We start from the raw sequence: 25004 nt of genomic DNA on the forward strand, positions 1-25004 counted from the left end.
TAAGGTATAAATACTTGGACGGTAGCTCTGTCTGTAAAGAGACCCGCCTAGCTCTCAGGAGGGGATGACGTGAGACCCCCACCCCCACCCCCGGCCGTGTCTAAGCACGGTCCCCGCGAGGGGCGCCAATCCAGGCCGTGCCCAGGCCCGGGATCGCGGGCCGCGCGTGGCAGCAGACGACCTCATGGCGCCTTGGCGCCCCAAACTGGGTCTGTTGGTGACCCCAAACGGAGGGCTGGCGCCCGGGGCTGAGACTCTCGAGCCGCACGGCGGGCTGAGCGCGCCGGGTCCGCGGCGGGGCGGCGGGGCCCCTGCGATCCCGACGGTGGCCCCGACACCCCCGCCTCGAGCGCGCGCCGGCCCGCCCGCGCGCCGGCCGGCCCCGGCCCGGGCCCCCTTCCGGCCCCGCCTCCTCCGCCGACTTCCTTCTCGGGCTCGGGACGGCGGCGGCGGCCGGGACGGCGGCGGGGACGGGCACCGGCCTGCAGGCCCGCGGATCGGGCCCCGGCGGGTGGCGGGCGTCAGCCGGGCCGCCGGGTACGCGCCGCGCGCCCCGTGGGGCCGCCGGGGGCCCCGGCTCGGCGGCCCCGGAGGGGACGTCCCTTCCTCTCCCAGCCCGCACGTGGGCCCGCGGGGCTGGCGCGGGAGGGTGGGCGGCCGGCGGCCCGGGCTCCGGGCCGGAGCGCCCGTGGCTTTCCCCTTGGTGCGGATTGGGTGCTGGGATTCGGATCCGGGACCCGAGCCGAGCGGGCCTGGGAGGAGCGTGGGCCGGGTCTCGTTGCTCCCAGCCTCATTTCCTCCTGTGTCTCCAGCGGGGTGACAGTCCTTACTGGATCTGCCTGGTTCTCAGCACCCCAGGCCGCGGCCTCCGTGGCCCACTGCACCCCCCCCCCCCCGAGCCATTGACCACCCTGGAGCCATTGAAACCGTCACCCCGGTCTGCTCCAGATTTGACTTCCTCGTTTGGACTTGGTATCTCCAGCTCTGGCAGTGCTTGGCACCCCGCTCCTGCGGTGATTAAATCCTGTGCTCTTCTGTGCACAGGACTTTTTTTATTTTAATTTATTTTTATTTCTATTGACAGTGGGTTGTGAGGCTTGAACTCAGGGCCTGGGCCCTGTCCCTGAGCTTTTTATTTGCTCAAGGCTAGCCCTCGATCACTTTGAACCACAGCACCCCTGGCAGTTTTCTGGTGGTTAATTGGAGATAAGAGTCTCATGGAATTTTTCTGCCTGGACTGGCTTTGGACTGCCATCCTCGGATCTCAGGCTCCTGGGTAGTTAGGATGACAGGAGGGAGCCGCTGGTGCCTGGTATAATGTGTTCCTTTCTTAACACCTCCTTCCTCCCCCTTTGTTTAGTAGGTACTTACTACCTGGCACCCTACAGCCGTTGTGGAAGCTCTTCTTTAACCTGGTGGGAAAAACAGGCCAATCCAGCACATCCCTTCCTGCAGGCTACTCCGACTTCGGGGAACAGAATCTGTGGGTAACCGTGGCTCCTGGTGTCTACCTATTCACCTCATCCTACCAGGCTCTTCCGCAGGGCTCAACAGCATCCGCCTAAAGGAGGTTTCTGGAATTCTCCTCTTCTTTTAGGATGGGCATCCAGATTTCTCAGTGGCAGGAGCAACTGAATGGTCTTGAGTTCCCCTCCTTTCATCCCTTTTCTAAGGATCCTCTGAGCTGAAGTTGTGGGCCTCACTTCAAGGGCTGTTCCTATTGTAGAGTGTCTGTGCCTGCCCTCAGGAAAGCCCATGTTACTGAACCTTTGATGCAGTCCCTGGAGTTGGTAACTGTTCTACTTGGGACAGCTAAGGGGAAAAGACAAATGAGTGTGTTAATGTTAGGATCGGTGCACCTTTAGCTGTTTCCCTTGAAATCCTGGCACAGATAACTCTGGTGTGACTTGAGGGCACGTTTCCTAAAGCCTCTATGTGTGTCACTGCCTACTTCAGCTAGAAGTGAGGCTTGAGTAAGTTATTCTATATAAACAAGGAATCTGAAGTATAAAAACTTAAGGAACCTATTTGGTGACCAACAAATGGTTCTCTGCTCTCCCACCTATGCAGACTCCAATGTGGAAGGAATGTAGGAATGGTGTATAGCCCAACTGTATATATTAACTTAGAAAAGCATCTTAGGAAAATGCAGTAAGGAGATGAGATATTGGAGAATGTGAAGGTGTAGGTTCAAATGCAAACTTAAATGTTTTTCTTAACATCAGAGATTGTGTAGGAGCTGGGGTTTCTGACTGATAGTAGCCAAAGTCACCTCTGTTTAAAGACCCAGAGATTGGAGTGGTTGGATTGAGTTGAAAAGTGGATCAAAATGTCATAATGTGGGGGACAGTAGTGGCTCACGCCTGTAATCCTAGTTGTACAGGAGACTGAGATCTGAGGATTGTGGTTCAAAGCTAGCCCAAGCAGGAAAGTTTGTGAGACTCTTATCTCCAATTAACCATTAAACCCCAGAAGTTGGTAGAGCTTAAAGACAGTTCCTAGTCTCTCAGTTCAAGTCCCAGGACCGGCACATACACAAAAAGTTAAAATATGTCTGTTGTTTTTATTTTTTTGTCACAACATTATATGGTGTTTTTCTTTTTTCCTTTTCTAGACTCAACATGAGCGAAGTTTCCTGCAAAAAACGGGATGACTATTTGGAGTGGCCCGAGTATTTCATGGCGGTGGCCTTTTTGTCAGCACAGAGAAGCAAAGATCCAAATTCCCAGGTGAGTTTCAGAGGAGAATGTTTCAGACTCATAAATGCATGTCCACACATGAGCAGATTTTACAAAAGGAGCAGTTATCAACTTTAAAAAATGCAAACCTGTTATCCTTGGTGCTGTGGTCATGTGCTTACATTTTCCTGCCCCACTTCATTGTCTCCCCATCCCTGCCCTCATGGCAGTTCACCTATTTGGAGTCACCCAGCCTTCGTCTCTGTCTCCCTGTAGGTTGGAGCCTGCATTGTGAATGCTGAAAATAAGATCGTTGGGATAGGGTACAATGGAATGCCCAATGGGTGCAGCGATGACCAGTTGCCTTGGAGTAGGACAGCGGAGAATAAGTTGGATACCAAATACCCTTATGGTAAGGTGCATTTACATTCCATACTTTCTAGTGAAAGAACCTGGCCAGGTGTTTGACTCAAAAATCTGGAGGAATTGCCTTCCTTTTCAGTCATGAGCAGCTAATAAGAAGACAAGTCCCATTGGAAGACTCCAGTTTCCCATCCCCATCCCTTAAGGTTCAAAGAGGGCAAGCAGTAGAAGCACAGTAGTGGTAATGCAACCTGGCTCTGAGGTCTGGAGCTCCACTGCCTGTAGGGACCTAGTACACTTCATTGATGGCCTGCCAGCCTGTGGGCACCAGAGCTTTGATGGGAGACTTCAGTCCCTTGCAGAGACAGCTGGGGGACACATACGGTGGCTCTGCAGGTTGTTTCTTTACTCCTGGGAAATAGGGTCAGCTTTCTAAGCACTGCCTGGGGCTTTGCTGTCAGGAGAAGCAGGCTGCCTCCAGACCCTCTGCCTGGTGAGGACACCTGTGTCCTTCTCTCTGGGAAGCAGAGACTAGACTGTGAGTTGGATGCCAGGAGATGGATGAGATGGTCCTTCTTCCGGTCACAGGGACTTCTGCAGTCCCGCACCCCAGAAAGATGGAAGTGGAGCCTTTTGGCTTGGTTGACAGGATACAAATCCCCTTAGAATTAGAGAAGGATGCTTCTTAGAACGTTATTGTCTGGGTCCCAGGGGAAATTGCTTTCGACCTTATCTGCTACAGCTTCACTTTTGTTTCCTACAGGAGATGTAGTTCATACCATGAAAGAGGCAAATTGGGTCCACCTATGTTGGGTGCTAATTTTCCAACATGTTAGACTCTGTACTTAGGCCTGAAAATGAACAGAATGGCTTTGGAAGAAAAAGTAGATAAGGTCATTGAAGTGGAATAGATTATATCTTATAGATACCAAGTTCAGAGACCACCTTTGTTGACTCTGGTAGTTTTTTGTTTTTGTTTTTGTTTTGTTTGGTCATGGGGCTTGAACTCAGGGCCTGGATACTGTCAAGGCTAGTGCTCTACTACTTTGAGTCACAGCTCCACTTCTAGTTTTTAGGTGATTATTGGAGATAAAAGTCTCATAGACTTTCCTACCTAGGCTGATTTCGAACCTCAGTCTTCAGATCTCAGCCTCCTGAGTAGCTAGGATTACAGTCATGAGCCACCAGCGCCTAGCTCCTTGATAGTTTTTTTTTTAATGAAGAATTCCAAGTCTCCGTTTAGTGTAATTTATGCATTAAAAAAATAATGTTCTTGTTCTTAATCATGTTAAATAAGTTCTGTCATTTTTTCTAAACTGCTTTAGGGCAAATCCTCCATGTTTGAATGAGAAAGAAGAAAGACGCTTGGAAGTAGAGAATGAATTGAGCAATGAGGGCCAACTACAAAGCATTCAGGGTTTTCAGGGTATAAAAAAAATAGTTCTGTGATTAAGGGGATTTAATAAAGAGTCAATTTAACTTTACTCTCTCTGGTCGGAGTTGGAAGAGCAGGATCAGAATTGGGAGAACGTAAAAGTGTCTTCTCCGACAGAGCTTTATAGCTGACAGTAGTGGTTATGTGAAGAATTTGCTTCCATATTTTAGCAACTTTTTGTCATTCTGGTTTTGATTCTGTAAGCTTTTGATGGGAAGAAAGTAGGGAAATGATGAGTTGTTTTCAGGTCTATGCAAAAATAATTTTTCACTGTGCAGTTCAATGTCCCATATAAAAACAGGGAAAAGCAAAAGGGTCGATAACTTAAAGATCTGCATTGAAATGTATGACTGCTGCGGTCAATATTTCACTGAGTCAAGACAGTGAAATATTAGTCTTGGTGCTGAACTCCAATATAGAGGAATTCTTAAGAGATGTCAGTCTTTCCCACTCAGGCTAGTTGCGAAAGATGCTAGTGGATGGACCGTGGTAGAGAGACCCTCTGTGGTTACTAAGCAGCTCACTGTGCACCCCAGGGGATTTATAACAGTGGTGGAGAAGCGAAGACTTCCTACTGCATATGCCCATGAGTTTTTTTGCTCAAGGCTAGTAGTCTACCACTTGAACCACAGCACCAGTTCTGGCTTTTTGGAAGTTCATTGGAGATGAGAGCTTCACAGTTTCCTGCCCAGGCTGGCTTCAAATGTCTATCCTCAGATCTCAGCCACATGAATAGGTAGGGTTACAGGCATGAGTCAGGCTGCACTGATTGTTAATGACTGAATGGCTGCTGAGTTGCGGAGCACTGACTGTCTGCCTGCATTACTTTTTTTTTTTTTTTTTAATTATCCATAGGCTATCTCTAGGATTGTAGAGGTCTTTGCCTTCACTTAATCTATTATTCATTGTTCATGTAGCTATGTTAGAAGATACAGTTTTCTTTCATAGTAGTAAGTTTGTAATTTGATGTACCATAAAAGTTGCAGTAGGTATTAAATGATCTTTAAAAAGGTGTTTCTAATGCACATAAAGATGGGCTCTCAATGTAAGTAATGGTGATTGTGTGTACTATACACTCAACTCTATTTCTCAAGACCTTTCAGACAAGAGTGAAGTAATTATGTGGATTGGCTGGCATGTGGTAGAAATGCTTAGTGATAACTAAACTGTAATGTGATTTTTTTTTTTTTGCTTCTGTTTGAAGATGTTAAAGATCAATTAAAAAATAAGTTGATACTCTCTAGAATCGCTTAGACATAGCCCTCTTTCTATTTATGTTAGTGGTGACTAGATTGCCATATGAAGAAGGATCGGGTCGTAGGTTGTGTGCCAATCCCTGTGAAGGACTTTTAGAGACTACCTAAAGTGTAGACACTTTTAAATAAAGAGGACCCTATTGTTAAAAAACAAACAAACAAAAACCAGGTATCTTTTGAGTAAGAAAATCCATGATGACAAAAAATTACTTCCTATCATTCATACATGGGTTCCACCTTTATTAGTTTATATGTGCTTGGAAAGGGTTTGACATGGTAGACATAGCATTTATTCAGCCGTGGACCATGCTAGGCTCTTGGTAATTCCTCACTACATACATCCCAATATACATCGGGGCATCTCCTGAGTGCTCTGTCTGCTATGCCAATCTGCGTTTCTCCTTGGGGGCACAGGAATTCAGCTTTTCTGAAATGCTGATCTTAGTTTGCATTTCAGTAGACGGCAGGTCAGATGCAATAATTCCTCAGAGATGAAGAGGTCAGCTGTGAGAGGTGGCCTGTGCCTAGCATTAGAAAGCCACTTGTGCACAACTTACTTTAACATTCCTTCAAAAGAGAGTGCAATGAACTAAATGTTTGTGTCCCCATTCACCCTAAAATTCATCTAAAAACCCTGGTCCCAAGGTGATGGTGTTTGGAGATGGGGCTTGTGGAAGGTAATTAGGACATGAAGAAGGTAGAGCCCCTGGAATTAGTGCCTTATAGGAAGGACCCCAGAGAACAGAGACTCCAGAAAGTACTTGCTGTTCACCAATTGAGGAGAAAAGGAGAAGACTGCAATTTGTAAACCTACCAGAGGGCCCTCATCAGAACCCCACATCCTGATACTTGGATCTTGGACTTCAGCCTCCATAACTAAACAGGAGAAATACAGTGCTTTGTTATAGCAGCCCAAAGTGATTAAGCCAGGGACCATGAAGCCCATGTAAATTTGAGTTTACTAAATAACCTACAATTTAATTCTACTTGATGAATTCTGTAAGCTTGATGTCATTTGGCTTGATTGGCACTTGTGGGGAGGAGGAAAGCACAAAATCCTTGTAATCGGAAGACAGAGCTTTTTTCTAGGCTGTGTCTCTGGAGAGGAATTTTTTTGTAAAGGGTGTTTTTGTTCTTTCAGCCTTAGGATCAAAACTTCATGAAACTATTTGATTATAATGAAATATTAATAATGGAAAATGAAAATTCTCCCTGCAAAAGAAACTGCTTCTAGTTCGTGTTTTTTCCCTGAAAAAAAAAAAAATCCAAAAGACAGTGCAAAGAGAGTCGCAGTGGCAGGAAGGAGGTGGTGTTGTTACAGTGAGACCTTTTCAGATGAATGGCAATTAAAAGCCAGGAAGCAGCTAGTGTATCTAATTTGCCTTATCAAAAGACTATGGAAGGCTTGTATTTTTTATGAGGAGGTGGGTTTGCTAAATTCATGATGAAGTAAGTATTCAGTTGACATTTTTGGTTTCTTCTTTGTGAAATTCATTACGGTGAATCACATTTAATCAAAATACCAATTTTATAAAATGGAGGTAAAATACACTCAGTAATTCAGATAAGGCTCCTTCCTTGAGTTGCGGTAATCAGTTTTGATGATACACTTTATAGACTGCAGAGTCAGAGTAGAATCAACTTCTCTGCATTGTTAAGCTTCAGAGAATTTTGTTTCTTTCTCCCGCCTCTTCCCTCCCCACCCCCCGCCCCCACCCCTAGTCCTGGCGCTTGAACTCAGGGCCTGGGCACTGTCCCTAAGCTTCTTTTGCTCAAGGATAGCACTCTACCACTTGAGCTACAGTGCCACTTCCGGCTTTTTGTGTTTATGTGGTATTGAGGAATTGAACCCAGGGCTTCATGCAAGGCAAGCTTCTACCACTGAGCCACCTTCCCAGCCTTCAGAGAATTTTGAACAGTGCACCTTCACCTCATCACACTGTCCTAGATTTGTGGCCTTGCTGTTTTCTCTTGGCGATGGGCTTGGTGCATGGCATGCCTGTTGATTTGGCTTCCTCTTTCCATCTTCAGCTATCAAGAAGGCAGGGGTTGATGTGTCTCCCCCATCATCACATGCTCACTATAGGGAGCTGTTTCTGGAGTGAATGGTATTGCTATTTCTAGAGTCAATAGTAGTGACTCTGAATGTATTGTGCAGAAGTAAGGATGGGCTCCGGTGGCTCACACCCCTAATCCTTGCTACTTAGGAGACTGTGATCTGAGGATTGAGGTTCAAAGCCAGCCTTCGCTGGAAAGTCAGTGAGATTGTTGTCTCCAATTAATCACAGAAAAAGCAGGAAGTAGCTGGGCAGCGGTGGCTCACAACTGTAATCCTAGCTACTCAGGAGACTGAGATCTGAGGATCATGGTTCAAAGTCAGCCCAGGCAGGAAAGTCCATGAGACTCTTAACTCCAGTTAACCACCAGAATACTGGAAGTGGTGCTGTGGCTCAAGTGGTAGATTCTTAAGCAAAAAGGAGCTTAGAGACAGTGCCCAGGCCCAGCGTTCAAGGTCCAGGACTGGCAAAAAAAAAAAAAAAAAAGAAGAAGAAGAGGGGAAAAAAAAAAGGAAGTAGGGACATGGACCCTTTCTAGAATTTTTTCCTATTTTTGCAACGATATATATATGTGTTTTTCAATATGTATTTTGCATATCCTAAAAAGGAGATGATGCTGGGAAGGAAACAATGCAGAAAAGCCTGGAATTTAATTAAGGCAGGAGATCAACATGGCCACTGAAAATACTTTGGCTGGCATGTGACAGTTCTTCTTTAAATCAGTATTTAAATGTAATCTTTATTTTTCACACTTAGCATATCATTAAGCATGCATAGGTGTCATTTTAGTGATTACTTAGCCATTTACTGTACCCCCTCGAACACTGACATTTTCCTGACTGCCAGGCCTGTGATGTATTTCTTTGGCATCCAAAAGGTTAGTCTTGAGAAACTAATTTATCAAGAAGTTAGGAGGCTGATCCTTCTTAAGCTGTGACTTCCTCACAAGTTGTAAGAGCTTCTTAGTAATTAAGATCAAATTTGTTCTTTCAGCCTGTTGAAATGGAATGCCCTCTGGTTTTGTTAGGCAGGTCTGTGGATTTGATGACTTGCTGTTTCTTTTTTGCAGAATTTAATTTCACTTCTAGCTTCCTGTGAGTTCTTCCCAACCTGGCCATCTAGAAGTTGTGGCCTGACAGCAGGTCTAATTAGGGACTTTTGTACAAACTAGGTAATGGAATCAATGGAAAACCTTTAAGCACTTGTTCAGAAAAGAAATTAAGTAGATTATTTTTATGAATGAAGGGCAAGCCAGGTTTGATTGTATGGTGTTTTAGATTAGCAGGAACTCAGTGGTATATGTTTGAGTCCTTTTTCACACCCCCTAAAATTAACCAGCTTGAGTTAAGAACATTTCACTTTAGGTTATGATTGTTTATAAACAGTCTTCAGGAAAGAATAGCTTTTTTTTTTGCTAATTGATTTAACTTTTATCAAATAAATATGTATTTTTATAGATACAAGGCTAATTATATTTTAAAGCATTAATGGTGGTTTTACTATGAATATCTACAAACGATTGGGTAGTAACAGAATAACCCCCTGTTCTAAAGAGCAGTCATAGGAACAGCTAAAATACTTATCCCTAGAGAACATACCTGCATATGCCTCTTTTTTTTTTTTTTTTTTGGTAAAAATGTGATTTTTGAGGTCAATTTGCCACATAGAAGTTTGAAATAAAAATTTAAGGTAGTGGTTTTAAAAGGTGATGACCAGAAATGGGCTGAAGCGTATGCACAAACAAATAAGAGAGAATGCTTAAAAAGTAAAAAGGTTACTCCACAAACCTGAGATTAAAAGACACGGGAAGAAAGATTGGATAACAATAGAGGAAGAATTCCAGTAACCAAGTGCCAAGGACCTGTGAACATATGAGAACATCTTAAGGAGAGGTTAATCTAAGACCAAAAGAAAAGAACTTTAAAAATTCTTTTGTGAGTGAAGCAACTCGATGTATTTAATGAGACCCAGATACTTGCCTGGCATTGGGAAGTCCTGTGATAAAGGCAGGATATTGATGGACACGAGGGAGTTAAAGCAGAGGAGGCATACAGGCTTCCGTTCTGCGCTGGCTCAAGGGCTGGTGCTAGGTAATTAGCAGAGGTGTAAATTTTATCTCTGTGCTTCTTTCAAATGATAGATGCCATTGTAAATTTAAAATATTGAATATGATAACTGAGCATGAATTTTTAAATTCTGCAATTAAAAGACTTTGCTCAAAATGCCATTAATTTTTTGAGTTTAGGTGAAAAGAGGGAAGCAGAATTCCTCTTTTGTCGTTTTTTTTTTTTCCTTCTGCAAGTGAGTTATCACTGTAGGAGTTGAAATAAATACTAATGAGTCACAGTTCTCTTCCCAGTTGGAGTTGTCGGTTGGTGATGAGAGTGTTCTCTTGAGTCGGCTTACTTTGAGAGATTATAACTGTATTTTGTAAGGGATTGGCTGTTGTGTTTTTGGTTGTCTTTTTTTTTTTTTTTTTTAGTACTTTCACACCTATTCTCATTCATTCAAAAATCCAGGGCACCTGTGCTATATATTAGGCGCCAGACACTGCCGTCCTCAGTGCAAGGTTCATGGTCTGGTCTGGACTCTTTTTAGGGAGTTTGTAGACTGATTGTGGAAGAGGTTGACAATTAGTAAAATCAACAGATATTTGTCAAATACTCCTTTCTGGGAAGTGACTTTTAAGTTGAAATTTGAAGGATCCAATGAGTTCATGAGGTAAAGATGGGCAAGTTGGTATTTGGGGGTGAGAGTATTCTGAGCAGAGGGCCAGGCCCCAAGGTGGGAACACTCTTGGAGCAATCATTATGTGTGCCAAGGTCAGAATTTGCCCAGGCTTAGTGAGTGAAGGATGGAGTGACGAGGTGAGGTTGTGGGCCTTGTAGGTTAAGGAGTTTGGATTAAAAAGATAACTTTAGCTATGTTCCTGTGAACTGAGTTCATGTTAGAACACTTCACCCAAAGTGATGGTGTTGAAGTATGATTAGATCACAAGGTCATTAACAAAGCCCTCATGGGTAGGATGAGTGGACTTGTAAGAAAGAGTCCCTAAGGGAGCTAGGTACCTGGTACTGTGTGGAGGACACACAGAACTGTGGGTGACCTAGGAAGAGGAACTGAATCTGCTGGAGCTCAGTCTTGGACTACCAGGCATCCAGAACTGTGGAACATGGGTTTCTGCTGTTTAGAAGCTACCAGTGTGTGGTATTTGGACAGCCCAAATGGACTATGACAGGTATTATATGAAATTCATGTTCAGGGGCAAGAGTGAGTGGGAGCCCATCTGTGAGGTGATTGCAGTAGACTAGGGAAGAGGCCTTGGGGGGTTAGTAGTGCTGGATCAGAGAAAAGTGGCTTGATGCATAATATGAAGGAAACACCAAGAGAATGGGGTGATGTGGGGTAAGGGAGAGAAGTTGGACCCCGCCACCCTCAAGCAGTTCTATCTGAAATTGAAGATCAGAAAGATGTAATCCTATCAGAAAGATTGAGATGGTTGTGAAAGCATCCAGAAACGGTGTGGGCAGGCAGGTGAGTGTGGGAGCAGAGGAGAACTCCAGGCCTGCAATGTCAGTGTAAGCATGGTGGGCAGTTGGTTGCCTCATGGAAGAGAGGTGTAAAGGTAGTGTGTATAAAGGCAGGAAGCAGCCCTGCCCTCACCTCTGAGATTAGACCTGCAGAGCAGGTCTGTGCCGTCAGGGGCTGAGGAAACAGTGGTTTAAGGAGTAAGGGGCCATGGCGTAGTGTGTCCAAGATACTTTAAGAAAACTAAGCATGCCTCTGGAGTTTAACATGGAGGTGGTTGTCGATGTTCCCGAGAGCAGTTTCAACATAGTGGTGGGATTGGGAGCCCAAGTGCAGCCAGTTGAAGGAAGAACAGAACGTGGTTTAGATGTGGTTTCTGGAGCAGAAAGGAGATGGGGCCAGGAAAAAGCTTCATATTGTGTGCGGGATGGGAAAATTTGCTTTTAGCTTCTTGGGCATTTTTGTTTGCTGGGTTTGATACTGTTTTTGCCTGAGACATGGGAGTCAGTGGTCTCATTCCATAGAATGATAGGAATCAAGGAAGGGAGAAAGAGGCAACATGTTTGTGGATGTGAGCAGAAGTAGCCTCCCCGGCACCGGCACCCTGGTTTGTAACAGGAAGAGGGACACTAGGAACAGAGAAGTAGGGAATGGAGAGTGACAGCAGACACCGTGTTCCTGGAGTCGCAGGTGGGAGAGGATGGACGGCTGTGAGGTTGGAGGGAGGTTACCAGCTAGAAGAGTGAGTCATGGGGGTGGGAGGAGGTGGAGCTGTGGGCTTGGAGAATTCCTAGGAAGTAGGGCAGTGTCAAGTGTACCCCTAGTTAGATCATCGAGTCCCCTTCTTCCCTACAGTGAGTTGCTTGAGGCCAGCCTTGTGGAGCTGGAATTAATTAGCACCCACAGATGGATCCTGACTCCAGAACTCCAGCGCACAATCCCACTTTACCCTCTAAAAACCATGACCATGGGGGTTCAGGGAGCTTTTAAGCCTTGTGGTATATATTTATGCCAGAACACTACGGAAGGATGATTAGTGCTCCGTTTCTCAGAAGCTTTTAAGCATCACCCATGTACTCACATGAGCAGTAGGAAGGGAGGCGGCCCGGCTCAGCCATGGATGAAATGCAGTTATTTTCACGGCCCCCTCCTCCTGACCTGATTGTGTGCCCTTAGCACATAGGGAAGCAGTGTAATTAGAGTTCTGGGGGCTTTATTATCAATAATGGAAACACCACAGTCAGAAACGTCTTTAGCCCTAAGCACTACCATTGGGGCTAAGTGGCTCCCCTGGGTGCCATGAGTTCTGGCCAGCAGCTTTAGCAGGAAGCAGTAAGGAAGGGGGGCAGGCAACAGGGAGCAGAGCAGGGGAGAAGGAAAAGAGATGGATAATTTTTCTGTGGTCAGGCTGGTCGGTGCAGCCCCGGACTGCCAAGCCTCAGGTGGGCAGTGTGGAGAGGGTAGGAAGTAGCAGTGTTTGTTTTCCAAATGGGTTTTACACACTGTGTTCTTAATAGATTCTAGTCTCTCAGAGGGTTCAGGGGTGCGAGGAGAGGGGGGTATCCATTCTCTCCATTTCAGTGGTCAACAGGCTGAGGCTGAAAGACACCGAAGGTCCAAGGACTTGGAGGTGGGGGATGCAGTGTGGAAGAGAAAAGGCAGAAAAGAGCAGATGGACCCAGGAAGCTCACGCGGTGCACAGCAAGGCCTGGGCCCGCTGTTTGTAGGGACTCTGCTGCTTCACCCAGGACTCAGCGGCCTTCTGAGTGAGTGGCTCATCCCTTTGGCTCAGACCTGGCCTGGTCTCCCATGCCACCGTCCTTTTCTTCCAACAGATCCCTCGTCTCTGGCCCAGGCTGGTAAGAGATGACTAGACGTTTCCCAGGTATGGGCCTCGGTTTCTCTGCATTATCTCTTTATTTCCTGCTTTGCTTTTCACGCACAGTTGAGTGCCCCTTCGTGCCAGGAAGGTTGAGGCTACTTACTCCATCTCCTGAGTAACTGCATGGGGCGGGGCACTAGGGTCTCCATTCGATGTGCACAGAGTGGATTGGTGCTGTCACCAGTCATTTCTGCTCAGGAAGACCCTGACCCTGGCCCCCACCTCCCCGGAGTAGGGCTGAGGCTGTCCTGTCTCAGGAAACAAGTCTCCTTCTGACTGGTAGAAACAAAGGCTTCATTTGCATAAGTCTTTCTCTTTCAGAAGGCTTTTCCCCACCTGGTCCCTTCCTGTGCTCTTCCTGTAACCCCGAGCATGGGAAGGGAGCATATTATTCTGGTTTGTAGCAGAGAGAGGCTTGGGCTTGAACGTGCTTTACCTTCATGCAGGCAAATCCCTGAGTTCAGCCTCCTTTGTTCTGAAAAGGCATTTGTAATCCAAATACATTTTTCCCCCCACAGAAACAAAACTACCTCCCCTATCTACTTGTACACAGTGCACTTAACCCCTCACGTGCTGAATTTTCTCAACACTTCCGTAGTCCTGCTTCTGTCGTGCTGGTAGCTTTTGTTTAATCCTCTGGTTGTTTCTGTGCCTGGGCGTCTTCTGGCCCTGAGGGTGTGAACTCTGTGGAGACTGTGTTCCTCGAACCCTGGCATCCAGTTCCTAGCTGGGAACTTGGCTTGGATGCTCAGTATTTACAGCCAGAACTGACCAGAATGTACACAGGAAGGGTCTGATGAGAGTTAAACTTGTCTCTGCTTCTGTGGTAGCCTAGTATCATGGGGATAGAATGGGGCGTAGGACTGGCGATAGAGAGGGACTCTGTAAAGCTCTCATAAGTGGGTACAGAAGAAGGGAAGGGGCATGGGCTTGGGAGAGAATGGGGAGCAGAGGACAAGAAGAGTGAGATGTAGCCAGTGGGGCCTCCTTGGTCCAGTTGTCTTAGAGAAGTAATGTGATTACCCGTTTCCAAGTTGTCTCTCCCTTCCCCAAGCTCCCATATATTTCAGATCATTTGAGAGCTCTGACAGTTAATCAGCCTGCTGCTGTACACATAGAGAAAACTCTGTGCAGGGGTAGATGAGGCCAAGAGTGACATTGTTTGGGACCACATTCTAGAAATGTCTCTTTTGCATTTTGGGGTAGTCATGAAAGTGAATACTTTATAACCTTTGGTGGTGGGGCGGGGGGCGGCGGGGGGAAAGACTTCTTGGGGTAGTAGTAGGTTTGGGGGCTTACATTTAGAGATGAGTCTGTTATTAAATTATTGACTTGAAGGATAGGTACTTCGGAGGCTGACAGTGACATATGAGACCCTGTCAGGGTATCTTTCAATAATTAAGAAATAAGTAGTTAAAATTCCATTTTAGTTTCAGAAGGTGTAAAGCAGTTCCCTAAATGAGTCTTGTAGAGGAACAAGTGTGGGTCCCACCCCTCCGCTGAAGTTTGCCCCGGTGTGAGTCTGGCAGCGAGGGCTGGGATGAGCACCCACGCTCCCAGACATGAGACCAGACTTTGTGACCCACAGCTGTGGAACTCCAGAGGTGAAGTCACTTCAGTTTTCATTTGGAGAAGTAATGACAACAAACTTGGCCACCACAATAGAGGCAGGATCTCTTCTAAAGTAACCTCGAGTTCTTTAAAAACAATGTGCACCTCAGTTTTGGTTTGAGTATCCCAGTTCATGTCAGTTATTAATTGCAGAGTGAGAACTGCAAGGAAGAATCGATGATGGGAAACAGGCTGTGAGCTGAGCCTGACTCTTGTTTTCTGGGTGACCCCAGCGGTCCTCAAGTTGAACAGTCTAGTCTGGAGGGGTGGCAGGAGGCAGAAGGATGTTTTGCGTGGCCACAGGTGAACTGTGTCTGCTTTCTACACCTGACCCTAGGAAGAGCTGCCCACCAGGTTGCTGATCTTTTCAGAATTCTCCTCAGGCCTAAGAAGTTGTTTTCTTTGCTGGGCGTCTGTGGCTCCTGCCTGTAATCCTAGCTACTTGGGAGGCTGTTATCTGAGGATCCTGATTCAAAGCCAGCCAAGGCAGGAAAGTTCACGAGACTCTTACCTTCAGTTAACCACCCCAAAAGCTGGAAGCAGAGCTGTGGCTCATGTGGTAACTGAGCACCAGCCTTGGGCCAAAAAGCTAAGGAATAGTACTGAGGCCCTGAGTTCAAGCCACAGTACTGGCATATACACAAAAAGAATCTTGTACCACTGAAGATGAATACTTTTAAACATGCTTGAATTTCTCTAACTGAAACAGAACTTAAATTTTCTGTGCCCATCTTATCTGATGCCCTGGTGTTTCCTGTTAGAAGATCACTTAAGGGTGGAGTGATAGCATGAACACTAAGTTATTATTATTTTTTTGTCTTTTCTTTTTTGGTACTGGGGATCGAACCCAGGACGTTGCACTTGCTAGGCAAGCACTTTGCCACTGAGCTACATCCCAGCCCCGAGTAAGTTATTTTTGTGTAACACTTAGAATATGTTTAGCACTGCTCAGGTGTTTTTGTTTTTAAACCTATTTGACTAACCTTAATACTCATGTCTAAAATAAGTATTGTACTCATCTTATATTAAATGAGATGGAAGTCAAACCTATAAAATGTTGAAAATCTATTCCACATAGTGAAGGACGGAATATATCCTGTTCATTTGTCAAACTTCTAAAGCACTGCCTACATGAGACAGTAAGGATTAATCAAGCCCCAGTAAGAGAGAATTTGAAAAATACAGTTTTCTAATTATACAATTTCTTCTCAGTGGTCCAAGGTTAATGTAGTTTTGAATTCTGACAGTAATAGGACAAAAAAAAAAAAAAAAAAAAAAAGAAGAAGGAAGAGAAGAAAAGACCAGAGTGTATGAATTGTCTTATAATTACCTGAAACAGAGGTTCTCTTCTGGCAATCAAGAATTTATAAGCATTAATCTGGTATTTTCCGCCTTTGATTCTTTTCCTTTTAAACAATGTGGGGAATAATTAAAGGGTTTTGTGTCACTTTTTGTGCTTATCAAATACAGGTATTATTTGGAAATTTCTCTTGCTTATTGCTTAGCTGTAGATATGTAAGTCTAGGTAAATAGTTGGAAAATTCATTCTTTTTTAATTTAAAATGTCTTATGAATGCTTTATAAACACAATGCATCTTTTAAATACTTTTCTTCCAGCTATACATGTACAAAATGGGGCTTACAGCTAACAGAACCAAACTTTGGCTTCTTTTTTCCACGTATATTTTGGCTCTTGGTATAGTTTTTTAGTAACTTGATAAGGTGTTAGTACTAGAGATAAATTTATTATTTAGTTTGTCAAATATATGTGGAATATTTATTGTGGTGGGAAAAGGTACAGAGAAGCCCCAGGAACAGGTAGAAAACTAGGATTAGAAATGTTGATTTCAGGGTTTTACAAAATATGTCTGGTCTCAGAGACTATGAATTGATGAATTCTTAAAGTGAATGGGTATAGGTATCACCTGATGGATCATGTGATGGAATCACATGAGCTATTCTGCCCAGTTGACCTTAACTTGTGATCCCTTTGGTCTCAGCCTCCCAAGGCGCTATTATTATAGGTTTGAGCCACTGGTGTGCATTGTGAGACAATTACTTTAAAAAGTGATTAGCAGTTGCTGGAATGACAACTTTGAAAAGAGGAAAAGAGACTTAACATGCTGAGCATCTGAACTGTACAGAACAAGGACTAAGTGCACTTGTTTAAGGACCAAGGAAACGTAGTGCTGTCAGACCTGGCAGGAGCGAGCTGGGGTTTGTAAATGCAACTTGTCTTACAGAGAACTGACTGTCCTGGGAATGGACTGGAACTGGAAACATTAAGAAAAAGCCCCAAATAGATACTACTTGCTATCTTAAAAATGACTTAACATCTAATTCCTTGGGAGTAAATTCTCTTCATGCTGTTGTTCATCTTGACGTGTAAAAGCACACTGAAGGTCGTAGTCCTTCTCAGTGACAGACTGGGCCTTGGATGCTGGTGCTGAGTGCTGTTGGCAGGTTACCCACCAGGGGGAGCAGGCAAAGAGGAGAGGTGCTTGGCACTGGTAAGGCTCGGCATAGTCCAGACACAGAGATTCGGAGCATTCTTTATGGTCTGAAGTGGATACCTATTTATTATTTGATTGGTGTAGATGCCAGTCCAAGTATGAACTCACACAGTCCACTCTGACTGACCTGTGATGAGCCCATTTTCCTTTTTGTCGGTTGAGGGGCTTGAACTCAGGGTCTGGGCACTGCTCTCTAAGCTTCTTTGTGCTCAAGGATAATGCTCTACCACTTGAACCACAGAGCCACTTCTGGTTTTCTGGTGGGTTAATTGGAGAGTCTCACGGACTTTCCTGCCTGGACTGGCGGCTTTCAACTGAGATCCTCAGATCTCCGCCTCCTGAGTAGCTAAGATTACAGGCATGAGCCACCAATGCTGTACCCATTTTCCTCTTTAAGAAGTGTATGGGGGCCTGGGCCTGAGGTGATCATTTATTAGATGGAACAATGAAAGGGGCCTCCATGGAGGTTCCGGAGGGCAGCTGAAGACCGGAGCACACTATATATTAGGGGGACTTGGGCCTGAGAAGAACATGCCAGGCCACAGAGGTGAAGGCATTATTTCAGGGTAGGCCATTAATAGCCTCCAGGTGGGAGTGAGGTAAGCAGATCCTGATGGGGGGTTCAGAGTGCCACTGGGTTGAGGGTTTTCCTCTGCACCCCACACAGGCCTGGTCAGGAAGCCGTTTTTAATCAGTCAGACCTTGAGGGACCAAGGAGCTCTGGGGAGGAAGCAGTGGTGCACTTCTGTTGCTCAGAACATACCTTTATTGTCTTTTAGCAAGGTGTGTGTGTGTGTGTGTGTGTGTGTGTGTGTGTGTGTGTGTGTGTGTGTGTGTGTGTGTGTGTGTGTGTGTGTGTGTGTGTGTGTGTGTGTGTGTGTGTGTGTGTGTCTGTGTGTGTGTGTGTGTGTGTCTGTGTGTGTCTGTGTGTCTGTCTGTGTGTCTGTGTGTCTGTGTGTCTGTGTGTGTGTGTGTGTCTGTATGTGTCTGTGTGTGTGTCTGTGTGTGTGTCTGTGTGTCTGTGTGTCTGTGTGTCTGTGTGTGTCTGTGTGTGTGTCTGTTTCAGTGTGTCTGTGTCAGTGTGTGTCTGTCTGTGTCTGTGCCTGTCTGTGCCTGTCCTGGGGCTTGCACTAAGGGCTCAAGGCTAGCATTCTACCACTTGAGCCACAGCTTTACTTCTGGGGTTTTGGTGATTCATTGATGATAAGAGTCTCATAGATTTCCTTGCCCAGCCTAGCCTCAAACCTTGATCCTTGAACTTCAGCTTCCTGCATGTATTTTTTAATCCTGTGATTTCTTTTTTAATTGAGAGAAAGTTTGCTTATAATCCTATATCTTCTGTAAACCATCTTTATACAAGCACATCAGACACTGCTCAAGACCCAAGGGAATCTATTCCATATGATAATTTTTTACTGCTGTATCCAGACCTATAATGTTAAATTTGCCCCAGTCTGCCTCAGATGAATTACACAAAGGTAGCTGCTAGTCACCATGACACCTCTTACAAAGGAGATAACGTAATAGTATTTCACAACACATTTCGAGGTTCCAGTTCTGAATCTTAATACCAGCACCATCAAAAAATATTTATTAATGGGAAAGCCTATTTTTGATATTTGAATTTAAAAGGACTTTTGATATTTCCCAATGTCACCATCAATAATTAGATTCTGCATTTTCTCCTTTATTTACTCAATAAATACTTTACACCCATTATGTTCTTGGCATCCCATTAGACTCTGGGGAGGTTAAAAAGAACCTAGAAGGCTGGGCTCTGCCCTCAAGGGGGAAATAAAAGAAACAATTACATCTAATTGTTTTTTTTTTTTTTTTAACCACTGAGCAGTGTTAATGCCAGCTTCTGAACCTTTTGGTCAGTAGGAGGAGAAAGTGACCAATAGTCTCCTGGTGGCCAGTGCTGCTCACGTGTCCATGCTACCCCATCCTGGGCATTTCTGTTTGGCTGGCCTAGCGGTTCATTAGGTCAGTGAGCCTCAGGGGGCGGGTCACAGGTTCCTTAGTGCACAGAGAGGACTAGCCACAGTAGGACTGGGATCTGATAAGGCTTCGCTTTTTTTTTTTTTTTAATACTTTTTTTATTATCTGTAAGTAGTTGTACAAAGGAGTTGCCAATAAACAAAGCAGTTTATGAATACAATGAATCGTGACTGATGTCATCCTTTTCATCATTCTCCCATCTCTCCCAAACTGCCCTCATTTTTCATAAATCTGTAGGATATGCATTGAATTTTGTGATTGCATTCGCATCTCCCTTCCTCTCTTCATTTGTCTACCCTCTTTTCCCATTGACACCTTCCTCCCCTCTCCCATGATGCTTTCCTCCCCTCTCAAGGACCCGTATGCTGATATTTATTTTGTTGAAGTGTGAGGAATTTTTGAGTTCTTCCTTTGAATCTACCATCTTTCAGTTAATACATTTGTGTACTCTTGTATACCATCCCAAAGTGTTTACTTATATATTTATAAATTAATTCTAGCTTACACATATGAAAGAAAACATGTATCCTTTGTCTCTCTTGGCTTGACTTCATTTAACGTGAGTTTTTCTAGACCTTCCATTTCTTTGTAAATGATGCAGTATCATTCTTTCTAATGGATGAGTAAAATTCCATTGTGTACATATACCACATTTTCTTGAACTGTTTGAGGGGCATCTGGGCTGATTCCGTACCTTGGCTGTGGTCAGTAGTGCTGCAGTGAACATGATTGTGTTGGTGGCTTTACTATATCCTATTTTGTAATCTTTTGGACAAATGCCCAAGAATGGAATTGCTGGATTATAGGGTAGTTTTATATTTAGGTTTTTTTTTTGTTGTTTGTTTGTTTATTCTGTGCCAGTCCTAGTGCTTGAACTCAGGGCTTGGGTGCTGTCCCTGAGCTTTTTGTTCAAGGCTAGAGCTCTTCAACTTGAGCCAAGCTCCACTTCCAGCTTTTGTGGTGGTTAATTGAAGATAAGAGTCTCACAAACTTTCCTGTGCAGGCTGGTTTCGAACAGTGATTCTCAGATCAGTCTTCTGAGTAGCTAGGATTACAGCCACTGGTACCAGGCTTATGTTTAGTTTTTTGAGGAACCTCCATACTGATTTCCAGAGAGGTTGAACAAGTATACATTCCCACCAACAGTATACTAGGGTTCCTTTTGGCCCACATCCACACCAGCATCTGTTACTGTCAGCTTATTTCTTTAAATTGCCCTGTGCTACCAGAAACTCTTCATTCTCACTGATGGCCAAGGCCTCTCTGAAACTGGAGACTCCTAAAATGAGGACATAAGCACTCATTTTCTGAGAGAGCTCCAGGTCAGCTCTGCTGCAACACTGACAATCTATAGGACATGCGCTCACAGGGGTAGTTGTAGCTCCTTCTCCAAAACAGGAGGCTGTCAGAGGAAGGTGAGTTGGGGCCATTCTCTGTGTGACCCAGAAGAGATTCTCAATGTGAATTAACTGAACAAGATGTGACTGAAATATACAGGGCCATGAGTTTAGTCCACTATTCATTTGAGGCCTAAAACTCCAAAAGAGATGTTATCTATAGAAGGCTAGTAGCTGAAGAGGGTAGAAAAGCTCCTTGAAGGTCCCCATATGTCTGTTGTAGGAGTTTTATATGACTTTCACTCATGAATTTATTCAACCAAGACTTACCACTGGCATGCATGGTGTGTGCTAGGGACACCAGGGAATCCATTAAGGCAGTGCTTCCTAAACTCGCCTGCACATTTGAATCACCCAGACAGTCTGTTAAAATAGCCAGGCTTAGACAGCACCCCAGACCATCATGCTCACCAGGTATGGAGCACAGATAATGACAAATTTGGGAACACCTCTAGGGACCAGTTTGACAGGTGTGGGGGGAGAGAAAAGCATTCTTTTTGACCTTGAACTTGGGATGACACTGGGCGCTCACTTCAGGATCATTAGAGGAATGGGTTGGTATACAAAGAACGTTGCCTTAAGTGGATGAATGTTTCTCTTACCTAAGACAAATGGCTGTCTGCTGACATTCTTTTTTTTTTTTTTTTTTTTTTTCTTGTGGGTCTGTGGCTGAGAACGATGAGATAAAATGAGTCCCTCAGCATTGGAATGCTCAGTTTCACTTCTTGGTTCTCTTGTCTTATTGCTCCCTGCCCTCTTAATGGCCATACTGAATGTCCCTGTGTGTGCATATCAACACACAAATGAGCCATTTTATGTGGGCAATTCAATACCCCAGGGTCTTATGGAGCGGTGAGCTATTGCTCTGCTTAGGGTGGGCGAGGGCACTTGACCTAAGCCCTCCCTGGCTGCTGTAGGTGCTTCCAGACTGAGGGCTGCCGCAGCGAGCAGATTTCCCTGCTAATCACCAGCCCCTCATTTGCTACTTTCAGTTCTTGCTGTTTCTAATCAATTTATTTTTATTGAGTCTGTTATATGTTATTTCAGAGGGGGGAATGGGATGTTTAACACTTAGTAAATTCTTCACGAGCTGCAGTCTAAGTTTTTCTTCCTCTTCCGAACCCACAGTGTGTCACGCTGAGCTGAATGCCATCATGAACAAGAACTCGGCGGACGTGAAGGGCTGTACTATCTATGTTGCTCTGTTCCCATGTAATGAATGTGCTAAACTCATCATCCAGGCAGGTAGGAGCCAGGTCTTTTCAGTCGTCACATTTGCATTGCTACCTGCTCATCAGCAGCTCCTTGCAGAGGTGCTGGATCTTAAATTGTTATTGTGTAGATCTAAATTAATTGCACTATCAGCGTTGCAAGATATTTCCTGTGTTTTGTTTTTGAGTGGTGCCAGGTATCCCCAGACTAATTGCATCCTCTGTGATTCTTAGCATGTTTTTAATTTAGTTTGCAACTTTTTAAGCTGCGAGCTGCCAAAACAACAACAACAACAAAAACCAAAACCAACCTAAACAGGCATTGCATATAATTACTGTCAATTTACCGTTCTCTGACATATTGTGCACAGATTAAGGGGGAGGGAGGGGAATGAACTTTTGTCAGAAACAAGGTCAGCTGGGAATCTGTATATCAAATTTTAATTTGTATCTAATACATGGTAGATATCTGAGGACCTAAGCATATCTTTGCATATAAATGTCATGAGACTCAAATGGTACTACAAGCCTACATTTTTCTTATATTACTGTTTCCATGATTTTACCACATTGTATTCTGAATATTTCACCTTTTTCAAGCTGTCACATCTCAGATTCAGCTACACTTTATCTCCATAAAGCTCTCAGCTTGAGATTTAAAGACTTAGCATGTTTAGCCAGATGTGTGGGTTAAAGGGACTGTTTATCAGGAACCCCATGAATCTCAGAACAGAAGAAGTCTGCTGATAGTGAATCAGAGCCACGTTAAGGAACACTGAGGCTCCCATGCTGTTGCTGATTCTCCATCCTTTGGATATTCCCTGTGCTGTCCACAGAGGTAGCAGGTGTATGCACTGGGTAGAGAGGCACCATGTGGCCAGCTTTCTTACCCTTTCTGAAGCTGGTAGAGGAGCAGCCTTTAGTGCAGAGTCTTAAGAATTCTCTCGGATTATGCCTGCCTGTGAGATGAGGAAAAAGAAGCAGATTTTCCTGCACAAAGCTGGGCTGCATTGATGTGTACGGAGCCATTCTTGGAAGCCCAGGGATTCTAATCCCTGAATTGGCCAGTACCCTCCACTGCCTCCTCATCAGCCTCTTGGCTTCAGAGTAGTTGCCGGTGAATAAAGAATATTTGCTTACCTGCAATAAGGGAGATTTGTTAATTGGATCAGACTTGTCTGCCTGATGTTTTTACTTTGCATTTGTTTAAAAAAATCCATAAAGGCTGCCTCTACTGTATTAGAAAATGGCAGATTATACATGCATATGTGTGTGTTTGTGTGTGTGTGTGTGTGTGTGTGTGTGTGTGTGTGTGTATATATATATATATTTCAGCAACTGGACATTGTCTGCAAGTTCACTTGGAAAAGGTAATTAATCATAGATGCTACAAGGTCTCCATCTGTTCCTGTTGGTCTTCTCTTGTATCTGTATGTGCTTGTACTAATGGGACTTTTGTTGTTACCTTTTAGGTATAAAAGAAGTGATTTTCATGTCTGATAAATACCATGACAGTGATGAGACAAGAGCTGCAAGGCTCATGTTTGAGATGGCCGGGGTTAAGTTCAGGTGAGGCCAGAGAACTTGGGGGCAGTGGCTGATGGAGGAACACATGAGATCTTGTTTGATATCTAGTTTTTCCTAGTGATGTCTGACTTGGCAATGTGCTTGGAGATACGATGGAAGAAGATGCTAGAAATCTAGTGGTAGATTTTTAAGGGTGGTGACAGAAGCATCTGATAACTATCTGTCTGATGATTATATTTTAATATTAGTAGCTTTTCAGGATTTAAACTCTTCCAATAGTATGAACTTTAAAATTTCACACATTTTAAAGTGGTAATGCCAAACTTTTATTAATTTTTCAATGTAACAAATTCTGGCACAGACAGTTTAGGTTGAAAGCAGTTTGCCAGGTTAAGCTACCAAGAATTCTTTTTTAGAACAATATTTTAGAACAATCAATCACCTTTCATTAATGGCAATGGCAGAACATTCTTTGATATTTTCTTCTCTCTTTTTTTTTTTGTGGTATGCGTATTGAACTCAGGGTCTCACACTTGGTAGACAGGTATTCTACTACTTGAACCACAACTCTGGTCCAGAAAATTCTTTTGAAATTGGCATGGCCAGCAGTATAGGACTTCCATATTAGGGAACCTACTCCAACCTGTCTGGGTCCACTATGATTAGGGTGGATGGGTTATATGCAGTGAATCTCTTTTTTTTTTTTTTTTTTTTTGCAGTGAATCTCTTGAGCTACCTTATTGTGCTTTGTGAAATTTTAAATCCTAGTTATGTACATGACTCTCTGACTGTCTGATTTTTATTTAAAAGACTATGTTTAGCCCCAAATATCTATCTTCACTGTCATTGTTGTAGAACTAATTGGTAAACAATGAGCACAAAAATAAGGAGGGTTTAGTTTACATTTGTACTTTTAGAACATGCATCTTAAAGATTATTTCTTACTAAAGCTAGTTTCTTTTTTCTTGTGTGTGTAAGAAGTAAAATAAAATTTACTATCTTTTGCTTTGAGCAACTCCAAGTTGGCAGAAAAAATTTCCTAGAAAATGTGATAACTCTGGTGGGAAAACAAGTAATCAGATACCATGTTGTGCAGCTAACTTGTTAGAAATGCTTTGACTCCCGGATAATTCATGAACTCAGATTGCCGAAGAACATATAAACCAAGCTACCCCATGCATCTTTTTTTGTCTTACTGTTTTCAGGTCCATGTTCCTCTCAGTGTGGTACACTTATAATTGGCTTCTGTAAAGATAAAGTATCAAGTGAATCCCAGGACATTTTTTCTTTCTGCACAAAAAAATACATCTTCAATCAAAGTCAACAAAATTGCTTTAATGACTTATTGGATGATATCTTTATGCATTTTGTTTTTTCATGTTTAGGAAATTCTCACCGAAGTGCAACAAGATTGTCATTGACTTTGATTCAATTAACAGCCAGAAGAGTTAGAAGCCTCAGTGAGTTTTATCTTCAGGAATTGGGACTTTCCTCTAAGATGTTGCTGATGTCTTTCATCTGGAAGTTGCACATAACTTTTTAATA

The 25004-nt window shown here is 44.0% G+C and overlaps 1 protein-coding gene across 4 annotated transcripts; it reads left to right on the forward strand.

The window, feature by feature from the left end:
• The first annotated feature begins 428 nt into the window (after window positions 1-428).
• On the forward strand, window positions 429-25004 carry Dctd (dCMP deaminase). 4 transcript variants are annotated; one of them, XM_070016432.1, is made up of 7 exons: window positions 429-537; window positions 1361-1570; window positions 2615-2729; window positions 2955-3090; window positions 21850-21966; window positions 23405-23501; window positions 24845-25004. In XM_070016432.1, exons 3-7 carry the CDS (start codon window positions 2622-2624, stop codon window positions 24909-24911), a joined length of 525 nt encoding a protein of 174 aa, XP_069872533.1. In that variant the 5' UTR covers window positions 429-537; window positions 1361-1570; window positions 2615-2621; the 3' UTR covers window positions 24912-25004. The 4 variants fall into 4 exon arrangements, with proteins under 4 accessions (XP_069872533.1, XP_069872535.1, XP_069872534.1 ...); XM_070016434.1 differs by having other exon boundaries at window positions 1361-1487; XM_070016433.1 differs by having other exon boundaries at window positions 1361-1483.

Source organism: Dipodomys merriami, unplaced genomic scaffold (assembly GCF_024711535.1).
Source record: "Dipodomys merriami isolate MVZ:Mamm:240054 unplaced genomic scaffold, mDipMer1.0.p SCAF_12, whole genome shotgun sequence".
Classification (NCBI taxonomy): Eukaryota; Metazoa; Chordata; class Mammalia; order Rodentia; family Heteromyidae; genus Dipodomys; species Dipodomys merriami.